Source organism: Gobio gobio (assembly GCF_949357685.1).
Source record: "Gobio gobio genome assembly, chromosome: 21".
NCBI classification, from domain to species: Eukaryota; Metazoa; Chordata; class Actinopteri; order Cypriniformes; family Gobionidae; genus Gobio; species Gobio gobio.
The window spans coordinates 34,425,147-34,437,083 of NC_137117.1; the positions used below are offsets into that span (position 1 = coordinate 34,425,147).

General features: G+C 39.4%; 1 protein-coding gene across 2 annotated transcripts; it reads left to right on the forward strand.

Moving 5' to 3' along the window:
* The first annotated feature begins 2,284 nt into the window (after nt 1–2,284).
* On the forward strand, nt 2,285–11,204 carry sla2b (Src like adaptor 2b). 2 transcript variants are annotated; one of them, XM_079801903.1, is made up of 8 exons: nt 2,285–2,959; nt 5,494–5,625; nt 7,707–7,806; nt 7,903–7,989; nt 8,258–8,361; nt 8,667–8,816; nt 9,991–10,123; nt 10,247–11,204. In XM_079801903.1, the coding sequence occupies exons 2-8, from the start codon at nt 5,535–5,537 to the stop codon at nt 10,377–10,379; spliced, it is 798 nt and encodes a 265-aa protein (XP_079658029.1). In that variant the 5' UTR covers nt 2,285–2,959; nt 5,494–5,534; the 3' UTR covers nt 10,380–11,204. The 2 variants fall into 2 exon arrangements, with proteins under 2 accessions (XP_079658029.1, XP_079658030.1); XM_079801904.1 differs by having other exon boundaries at nt 2,322–2,959; nt 9,994–10,123.
* The last annotated feature ends 733 nt before the right edge of the window (nt 11,205–11,937 follow it).

Consider the following 11,937-nt stretch of genomic DNA (forward strand, 5'->3'; position numbering starts at 1 on the left):
CTTTGACCACAGCAGAAAGGATCAGTGAAAAACAGATCTGTGCTGAGTCTTCTTTATCTGATGTGCATGATCACTCGGCTATAGAGGAGAGTTACGGCTTTTATGTTTGTCATTTTCTCTTACCGTATACATTTTGCTGATTTGCTTCTCCTCTGAAATTAGTGTTGAACTTTTTGTAACCTGGTTGGATGACGTCCCACTACAACTTTATATTAACTTGCTCCATTTGTCATGGGAACTAGCATCGGAACATCTTCAGCTGCATAAATAAAATACTCAACGTATGAAGTGATGCTTTCACAAGTCTGAATTTAACAGGTTATGAGTACAGATGACATTGCATCAGAACTCATAGAAAGTTCAGCTTAAATGATTAGTTCACTTTAAAATGAAGATTTTCCTGATAATTTACTCACCCCCATCTCATCCAAGATGTTCGTGTCTTTCTTTCTTCAGTTGAAAATAAATTACGTTTTTTGAGGAAAACATTCCAGGATTTTTCTCCACACAATGGACTTCAATGGCAACCAAAATGTTGAAGGTCCATCAATGCAGTTTCAAAGGAAGGGCTTCAGAGGCTCTGCACGATCCCAGACGAGGAATAGGGTCTTATCTAGCGAAACCATCGGTCATTTTCAAGAAAAAATAAACATTTATGTACTTTTTAACCTAAATTGCTCATCTTGCGCTGTTCTGCGACTCACCACGGATTGTGTAATCAAGTCGGAAAGATCACGCTAGACGTAGGCGGAAGTACCGCCCCAAGCGAACGTGTGGAGACTTTTTTTGCTAATGTCTTTCAGTATAAAGTATACCTTTCCGACGTGATTGCGCAATCCCTGGCATGTCACAGAGCACCGCAAGATGAGCAATTTAGGTTAAAAAGTATATTTATTTATTTTTGAAAATGGCTGATGGTTTCGTAGCCTGGTCCTACCAGACTCTCATACATTTCATTTGTACAGAGAGTCTGGCCTGTCTCCATTGACAAGCGTTTACTCCCTTGAAGGCGGGTACTCTGTTGAAGTTTAAAACTATTGGATCTGCCCAGAGCCGCTCTGGATCTGCCATAACCAATCGCTACCGTTTGGTCGTGACGTATGTCACGTCTGTTAAAAATAACTGTGCAGATTGTGCAGCCACCTCAGTAATAAAACTTAAACCTCGAGCATTCGGATTGTGATTTATTCACGGTGGAGGGGAGAGTTTTGTGATGGGGAACGCGCTGCTCACGTGGTCCATAACATGATTGTATGCTGTAAATAAAATATCATATGCTTGGTATGATAAAAAATAAATGCTGCCATAATTAACGGCCCAATTCAAATGTTTACGTGCTTTTCTTCTTTTTATTTTTTGAGCGGTGATGAAATATATTGCTCTTGAAAACACTTGCCAGCGTTTAAAGTCTAGAAATGCATCCAAATTACAGCGAAGCGCAACCTTACGGTGCTCTGCAGGGGTCAAAAAGGAGATAAACAGATTTTGAAGTGATATATTCTTGAAAACTCAGAGATGTGGATTCGGACAGCAATTAAATGACCACACGACCTTGGCGTTTGTCTAAAGCAGTCGGTAATTCGGCCGGGGATTTTTATGCTGGTGGTGGGAGACGGATGGCAATAAAATCACTGACTAGCCCCTGTAAATGATGACAATACCTTCCGACCCCACGAGAAACAATTACCGGGGCTTCAGCAACTCCTACACCACTAACGGAGCGAGCTGGAAAATCAAACTTTTCCCGGGACACAACATCATGGCCACCAAAAAAACTCAGCAAAGATAAACACTCGCATCTTTTCTCCGCCGCCATTACTGAACTACAACTCAAACTAGCGCACAACATCAACGTCATCGTTCTCAACCACTCCAACCACAATTTGTTCGGAGAAAACCATAGAATATACCGCAGTCCCAGACGGAGTATTGAAGGAAAATTAAAATTGAGCGGAAGTACGTAGGAGGGCGGAGCCAGTCTAATGGTTTCGCTAGATAAGACCCTATTCCTCGTCTGGGATCGTGCAGAGCCTCTGCAGCCCTTCCTTTGAAACTGCATTGATTTGGACCTTCAACATTTTGGGCAAAAATCATGAAATGTTTTCCTCAAAAAACTTAATTTCTTTTCCACTAAAGAAAGAAAGACATGAACATCTTGGATGAGATGGGAGTGTGTAAATGATCAGGACATTTTCATTTTGAAGTGAACTAATCCTTTAAATGCAACCATGATGTGTTAATGTGCTGAAATCCAACACTGGGCTTATGAATCCCAGTGCAAATTGTGCATCTATGATCTTTTTTATTTATTTATTTCAGCTGGGCAGTCATTTGTAGCAAGACTTGTTTTGCATCTATGATGGTCTGGAGCCAATCTGATCATTTAGTTTCCATGGCAGTTATTGCTATGGCAATCGGATTTGGTGCATTTGGGAATATTGGAATTAATATGTGCTGAAAGTAGCACCAGAGAATATCTCAATCTTTTTAGATTTTTGCAAGCCGCTTCCATCGGCATCTGTTGCTGCATCGATTAGCCCATGACATTCAAAACCTTTCCCTCCACCAACATCTGTGTTGTATATTAGTTCAGTTCAAACATGACCAAAACACCTTCTCCTAGTCTGTTCTCACAAACAGACATCTGTGCGTCAGCAAAGGAGTGACAGTTAGACCTGTTCGTCACAGGAAACTACAAGTGTGTAGTAAATAAGTCTGCCTGCCTCTTTCGACCACAGCAGCATCTTACAGTGACACTTCACCTGAAACTGAGCTCAACTGCTGCCTCTCTGCCCCTGACCTGAGACGCGGCAACTAGCCTCGGATCTGGGCCAAAATCACTAACTCTGCTATCTCAGTTTTCAGACCTGTTGCGCACGTTCATAAACACGTGCAGGTGAGGAGGTCTGTTTGCCCGCATAGGAAGGATTGTCATCAAAGCTAGCCTGAAGACCATGAGGTGAGTAAGATACTTTATGCCCTCATTTCAGTCTGTAACTCTTTATTTTAAGGTGACAGTTACATGTTACTACATGTACTTACTATAGTAATAACAGTAAATGATGCATAATTACAAATAACTAACTTAAGTACTTATTAGAGAAAGTATAATGTAACTACGTCACCTTAAAATACGGTGTAACCTTTCAGGGCAACGCTTTATTTTACAGTGTCCTTGTTACATGTAGTTACTGTAGTAATAACAATAAATTATGCATAGTTACAAGTAACTAACCCTATCTCTATAAATACATGTAGTTTATTAATATTACTCAGTACTTACTAGAGTAAGTACAATGTAACTACACTCTAAAAAAAAAAAAGGTTCTATATGGCACCAAAAATGGTTCTTGGCTCGTAATCATAGGGGAACCTTTTTTAGTGCTATATAGCACCAATTTTGGTGCTTCAGTGGTTCTTCACCGGTTCTTTGACTAAGGTGCTATATAGGACCTCTGAAGAACCGCTGAAGAACCACTGAAGCACCAAAATTGGTGCTATATCGCACTAAAAAAAGGTTCCCCAATGATTACGAGCCAAGAACCAGTTTTGGTGCCATATAGAACCTTTTTTTTAGAGTGTATACGTCACCTTAAAATACGGTGTAACCTTTCAGGGTAACACTTTATTTTACAGTGACTTTGTTGTAGTAATAACAATAAATTATGCATAATTACATGCAACTAACCCTAATCATAACCCTATAGCAAGTACATCACTTACACTGTAACACTAACACCTTAAAATAAAGTGTAACCCCTTTCAGTCTATTTAAGGTCTTTTTGCTGACTGCTATAAACATGTATTCATTTAGCAGGTTTATCCAAAGCGCCTTACATGGATTTATAGTATTAAGATACAGTTTTCTGCTTGAGAGAAAGCCATTTTAACACTTTTTAAAGGTAAACATTTGAAAAGAATGTGTTTGTGATTGGTGTAAAAGAGCGTATTTTCATAATGTTAACACAAGAAGCTCAAACTTCAAAGTCACCATCTTGAATCTTGAATCAAAGTCAGAATCATCTTGAAACGTGTGCACTTGCTTCAAAGGCTCTTCAAAGAAACGCACGGGTTCGTGTGCCATTTTGAAGTTGAACAATACTTTCTAACGCCCTAAAAGACTCTTAAAGATCTCTTACAGACAACGAGTCCCAGACTAAAAAGCATGTCTGAGCTGCACTGGCGTATCTTAAAATGTCCGTGCCATTGTTTAGTCTCAAGATGCACACCAGTAATGTTTCTTTATAAGGCACGTTTATAAAAGCCCTAATCCTGGCTTAAACTAAGCTTCGTCTGTGAAACCAGGCCTTAAAGTCATACTAAATGGCTTAAATATTGATAAAATGACATTTTGGAACAGGAAGTTAGTAACCTTGTTCTAATCTTTAACTAAATCTTTAACGCCATACCCACGAGTTATGTTAAATATTATTAAAAAATGTAGAATATGATTTTAAATGACTGCCTTCTGGTCGTAGGTTGGTTGGTTTGTATGGTGCTTGTATGATGTACTCCAGTATGGCTGTGTTGGGACAGTGTGTAGCACATGTAATCAGTTACGCATGTTTTATTTCGGTGCCCGGGGTATGAGGTCTGTAATTTGGACCTGGAGACCCTGATGACCTAGTGAGACCCATCTGTGGTGCCAGGTGACCATCTGCTCGGTCATGTCATGAAGCTGTGGGACCAGTGCCACTGCATTACAATATGATGATGAAGAAGAAAACCCCTCAAAGATCACTAATGCTACATTAGCCTTATGAGGGTGTGCGTTCTTTCAAATGATTGAACTGCAGGGCTGTTATTACAGTGTAATAACAAGTAATAAGACTATAGGATGTAGAAATACTGGAAAATGTGTATTTTGTGTTGGTGGTAGGAAACAAATGTTTTTTGGGGGCTTGTTTTTGATCATCAGACCATCTGATTAATTTCCTTCAAATGGTTTACAGTGATATTTTTCACACCATATGGGAAGGCAGTGGAAGATTATACCTCAGCACTTTACTGTCGCTTCCTCATCATATAAGAGTCATATTAAGAGAATGAGTCTCGTTATATATATGATGATTTTTTATCTCAGCCAGTGATATTTTACCTGGTATTTGCATACTGAGTCGTTTTAATCTGTTGGGTTAAACGCATAGATCGCATAAATGAATGCATCATTGTGATGTAACGGAGCATGGCAGAAAATAGTAGAAGGCTCTCAACATTGATTGCACCAGATCTATTTTTAGAACGGCCACCTCATTTTTTTTTTTGGTCCAAGTTTTTAACAAAGTGTGTGATAGTGAAAGTGCGAATGGAAAGTTTTTTTTATCAAAGTACACAAGTGGTTTGTCGACATCCTTCCTCCTTACGTTCGGGCTTGACATAAGGATGTCATGGCCTGATAAACACTGGTGTTGTTTATTTAGTTTTTTTATGCTTTTTAACGAATACAAATCCATCAGTACTTAAAAAAAAAAAATCTCGCTCTTCTGTCCTTAGTTTGTGGTTCCCGTCAGCATTGTGCACCTAAACACTCCAGCATGGGCAGTCGGCCCAGTAAAGACCGGCGCGCATCCAGCGCACATGCTGTTCTCTTGGACTCGGAGGAAAGAGCTGACCCGCTGACCATGGGTGAGCTCAGCACTGCAATACACACTTTATATGTGCACAAGGTCCCACTCGTTTCAGAAATGCAGCACTTAATGTAAACAAGTGCAATGGTGTAGAACAGAAGCTTAGATGGACATTTGGTTTTACAAGTGAAGTGTTGGCAAATGCTGGAACTACAGAAGTGGCGCTTTACATGCACTCATACTTAAGGTTTCAGAGAGTAACATAACTCATTTCAGTGCATAACTTGGAGCTGAGGCTACCAAAAATTCATGGTAAAAATACAATGACAATGTTTCAGGTATTACAGAATGACAGTTGTATATTTAATCTACCTGAACTACCAAAATATGACTTGTACATACTGATAACGGCCATAATAATACAGGTTGTAAAATAGAAATCCACTTGATGAATTAGAGTTCATCATAAGTGTCCCGTCCATTAAACATGACCAATATTTGTATATAGACGGGCATGTACATATAAAATGTAGCATAAAACACCCTAATCTACATAACTGATTACAAAAATAAAAACCAATGCTATATAAATCAAATGTAATCAAATGTGAAAATCAAACTAAAACTAAAAAATTATTTCTTGAAATAAAATACACATTAACTGAAATAAAATATTAAAAGACGTACTCATTTTATTTTAGATAGTTGCCAAAGCACAATTTCTCTTTTTCATTTAGTTAAAGTTGAAATACCAAAATGTAATAAAAACTAGACAGACAATTTTAAAAACTGGTAAAAAAAAACAGCAAAATTAGCTTTAACAAAAAAATTTTAACAAAAAAAAAAAAACATAATATTGTTAAAGGGTTAGTTCACCCAAAAATGAAAATTCTGTCACTAATTACTTACCCTCATGTCGTTCGACACCCGTAAGACCTCCGTTCATCTTCAGAACACAAATGAAGATATTTTAGTTGAAATCTGATGGCTCTGAAAGGCCTCCATTGGCACAATGCACGGTTCACTCTCAAGACCCTTAAAAGGTACTAAAGACGTCGTTACAAAGTCCATCTCACTACAGTGGTTCTACAATAACTTTATGAATCGGCGAGAATAGTTTTCTGTGCGCAAAAAAACCCTAAATAACGACTTATATAGTGATGACGATTTCAAAACAAGGCATCATGAAGCTTCTAAGCGTTATGAATCAGTGAGTCGATTCATGATTGGAATCGCGTGTCAAACCGCCAAACTGCTGAAATTTGGCGATTCAAACCGCTGAATCGACTCACTGATTCATAACGCTACGAAGCTTCATGATGCTTTGTTTTAAAATCGTCATCACTATATAAGTCGTTATTTAGGGTTTTTTTGCGCACAAAAACTATTCTCGCCGATTCATAAAGTTATTGTAGAACCACTGTAGTGAGATGGACTTTGTAACGACGTCTTTAGTACCTTTTAAGGGTCTTGAGAGTGAACCGTGCATTGCTGCAAATGGAGGCCTTTCAGAGCCATCAGATCTCAACTAAAATATCTTCATTTGTGTTCTGAAGATGAACGGAGGTCTTACGGGTGTCGAACGACATGAGGGTAAGTAATTAATGACAGAATTTTCATTTTTGGGTGAACTAACCCTTTAATAATTTATAATTTTTCAATTTATAATTTCACTAAAAATGTTAGGGTAACTTTAACAGGTTTGATTATTTTAAATCTATAAAAATCACTATAATTAAACGGAAAGCTGTTCGATTATTTTTATTATTGGCTCATATTTTACTTACAAAAACAATTTATAATGACAAATTTATAATGATATACTGATTTAAATGTAGTATTATATTGATGTAAAATATATTTTATGGTAATTTTTACATTTTTACTTCCAACCAGTAAAATTGCATATAATATGTTAAACAATTATATATAATAAACATAATATTGTTAATAATTTAGAATTTTTCAATTTATAATTTCACTAAAAATCTTAGGGTAACTTTAACAGGTTTTTACTTTTAGGGTTTTACAGGATTTCATTGTTAAAATCACTACTATTTTTTGAATGGTGTGTCTTTGAGCTGCTATTATGATATGAGCAAGCCGACAGGACTAAAGGTGTTGTTTTGGTGTGTGCAGACGGCGGGAGATACGTGGTGGTGTCCCTGTACGACTATCCGTCGAGAGGTCCAGGTGACTGTGCCATCAGAGTGGGAGAGAGGCTCAACATTTTGTCCGAGTAAGTGTGCTGTTGCACAACGGTGCATCGTTATCCACAAATCATGCCTCAGTCGTCAGTACGAGTATCTGATGTTATATAATGTGTGTGTTACAGTGAGGGAGAGTGGTGGAAAGTAAGTTCATCAGCCACAGGAAACGAGAGCTACATCCCCAGCAATTACACCGCCAAAGTGTTCAACAGGTGAGCTCAACTTATCTCTTCATGACATCATCACAAAGGTGGTCGGAGTGTGTGTGAGGCGGTGATGATGTCAGCTGTAGTGGGGTTAACTTTGTGTGGGGTTTAGAGTGGGCCCAGCTGGATACAGTGTGATCTGATTATCAGTTTAGGGACGCACTGTACCCACAATGACCCTGCTGAATCACAATGCTACGTTTCTCTACCTACTGCTTTTTCCTCACACTTGTAAATCATCTGTGTGTGTGTATGTGTGTGTGTGTCCATGCAGGTGGCAGTTTGTGGGTCTCAGCAAACATAAAGCAGAGGAACTGCTGATGCTCCCCCATAATCAGCCTGGCTCCTTCCTTATCAGAGAGAGCGAGACCTTCCCAGGTACATACAAATACTAGTTGTGTTACTATCCTATAATGGTTTTCACCTTGCAGACTATTTTTAGAGACAGGTGGGCTCTTGAGTTTAGCCAGTTAGAAACCACCCAGAACACTATTTGTCACCCTATCAACCACCAGGAACTCCCAAGCAACCACATAACAACATGTACATAACAATATGCACATAACTACATAACAATGTCCAGGACAATACAGAGAAAATATTTTTTTAAAGTGTGTCTTTTTCCCTCGAAAATGTAAAATCTGAGTGTGTATTATTAAGCGATCATGTTTGTTTTTCCCCAGGTAACCACACTCTGTCAGTGCGTAAGAGCAGCTCGCAGGAGCGCGCTTCTGTCAAACACTACCGCATCAGCTGCATCGAGAACGGCTGGGTCTACATCTCTCCCGGACTCACCTTCAGGACCCTCGCAGACCTGGTCGCACACTATTCAGGTACGCGCAAACACAAACTCACAGATACAGCTATTAAGGCTGTGTGTCCACCAAAGCGGTCTCAAGGCTAGCATATTTGTCCAATAGTTCTCAATGAAAGCACTGTGTTTTTTTTAAATGGCGCTCAAGGTTTTGAGAGTTGAAGAATGTTCAACTTTGGGTAAAGCAGCGCTCATCACGGTCACTTTTTTCCTAGCTGTCCAATCCCAGTGGAGGTGGGGCGGGACAAATACCACACTGACCAACCGCCACATTCTGCTTGTACGACGATAACAAGCACATCATGGTTTTCCCGTGGAATTGAGCTATTTTTACCAGGGACCCCCAAACCCCGGTTTTATACAGAAAAAAACATGGTTGTTGTAGTTAAACCATGGTAACCACAAATGAACCATGGTTCTGCTACACTAACCATTGTTTAACCATGGTATTTGGCCTTGATTGGGCTGGTTTTGTTACGCAAACCTGGCAACCCTGAAGCACTTCCAAAACTAGTGCCAAAGTGCACTGCGTTGCGTTTTACATTCAGAAAAGTTTCAGTGTTTTCGTGCCATATAGTGTCTCACCTGGGAAAAAAAAAAAAAAACGTTGCGCCGCCAAATCCGCCGTTTTCAGTTGGCTTAAAGCGCTTTGGTGGACACACGGGCTAACTGTGATTCTGTGTGGTTGATACTGGTGTGATGTATGACTTGGTTGTGCTGAGGAAATGATTAAATCATATAGACTCGCATGAGAAGTGGGCTCCAGTCATGTCAGAGCCTATAAAAACAGGTTTTATTCTCCTCAAGATGATTGACATTTTGAAATCACATGGCCTGCGATTCAAGTTGATCTCTGTAACCCCCAATTATCTGACATTTTCAGTGGTGGAATAAATTGTGGGTGACAAATGGCTGTGAATACCCAGATAGCAACATGTGTCGGCCCACATCGGGCACGAGTTGAATCCACATTTGCTGTCTGGGTAGGGTAATTCTACAGCTAATAAACTTAGTTGTCTGTTGTCAAAGACCACTGTTGTACCGGTCAGAAACCAAACAAATCAAATGGATTACTTCTAGTATTGAACCTTAAATAGTCCTGCCAACCAAAACACCTTGTCAACCACATAGTAGCCCATATATACATTAGTGTAAGTGTTATGGCCAGAGTCTAAATGTGAACTGTCCCTCAGAAGTATCGGACGGGTTATGCTGTACTCTGGCGGAGCCGTGCTACATCCAAGGATCTAACAACGTTCCTGTGGTGAACGGCCCACCTCCGATCGCCGTGAAGAGGCCCACTATAAACTGGAAAGATGTGAACAGGTGCGTCAAACACATCATAATCAGTCCTTGAATCACACACTAGGAATGTTATCTTAAGAGCTTAACAATGAGCCATGAAAGCCTAGTAGAGCAGTTTCTAAACATGCCATCTTGTCCTCACAGCTCCATGATCTTCGGGCAGAGCAAAGAGGGAGCGGAGGAGTCTCTGGTGAGCGAAGGCCTGAAGGAGGCCATTAACTCGTATCTCTACATGACGGAGGAATGCGAGGACTGCTGTCAGCTCTGGGAAACATGAGAGGAGGATTGTAGTGAGACTTGGAGGACGAGTGTCAGAATGACTTTGGATTCTTGATGCCGTGATCTGGGAAGACGCACTTTCATACATGAAAGTGAGCCGGAAACGAAAACTAACCAAGCGTCTATTTTCATTCGTGTATTTCTGCGTAAATATTGTTTAAGAGCGAAAGCGGCGTCGGATGACGCTCCCGGCCGAGCGCACTGACTCATTGCTGTTCTTCCAGAGTGGGTGATGCTGGAGAAAAAGCTGTCACACAGTTTCCTGGCGGACATGAAAGAGAGCATGACTGAAGGAAAGAACGACAGAGGAGTTAGAGAGTGGGAGGGGGAACACAGCTGGGTGGCGTAGCATCCATTTCCACTCCTCTCACACTTTCTGGAACTTTATCAGCGACATGTACTGGTTACAAATGTCATCGCAGTCGTAGAATGATGAGATACATCATAAGAACTGCTTTATCGATATGATATCAGAGATATCGTTTTTTTTGTTGAAAATGCCAAACGAATACTTATTTATGACTATGAACATAAATGTTGTGAATCTTTGTAAAATATATACAGTTCCTTAAAGAGGGATAGTTCCCATAAATGTCAATTTCACCCTCGTGTCTGTCTTCTGAAAGATATTTTGAAGAATAGTCTTGGTTCCCATTGACTACCATTATATTTTTGACAACACAATGGAAACAAAACTGTTTAGTCACCAACATTCTTTAAAAAACAAACAAACTATTTTGAACGACATGAGGGTGAGTAAATTACCATTTTAATTTATGGGTCCCTTTAATGGATCAGTTATGCTCTTAAATAAACTCAACTGAAAAAAAAAAATCTGTTTAATTCTTATCATTGTATTTGTAGACGCTGACAAAAGCTTCTTGAATGAGGTGTTTCCTGTCAGTCTTTGCACCTATTGTTCAGAAAAGAACCACAATCTTGAGCTGCAGGAAGTGAAGGTTCGTGCATGCCTGCATGAGGTCTGCTCTCACGGTGCAAAGGAATATTTTATACCGGCTATGCTCTTTAAAAACATTACTTTTGATAACAACGGTCTTTAGAAATTAAAGGTTTATGAGGAAGTTGTTACATCAAACCAATTTCTCCTACACATCGCTGATGACAGATTCCATTTTATATAACAACCTTGACAGGCTGCGTGTTCCTGTACATGTGATAAAGTGAAGGATTGGCACAGAAATATACTTGATACATGTAGAGCTCAATTACATTGCACTGCCACCTAGAGGCTGTAGTGTGTATTGGCACTGAATGAATCATATCTACAGTTATAAAGAAAGGGTTACAATATGTGTTAAAGGGATAGTACACCCAAAAATTTAAATTACCTTCCGCCAGATCGCCTGATGTATTCAACTGAAAGAAGGTCAAATACCTGTAGGATGGTTTGAGGCTAAGTAAATTATGGGATAACTTTCATTTTTGGGGGAACCATCCCTTTAAGATGTCTTTGTTACAGTGCTAATGTTAATTAACTACATGCACTTACTATAGGTTTGGTGTAGTGTTAGTGTGTAAAGTCATTACTATAGTAA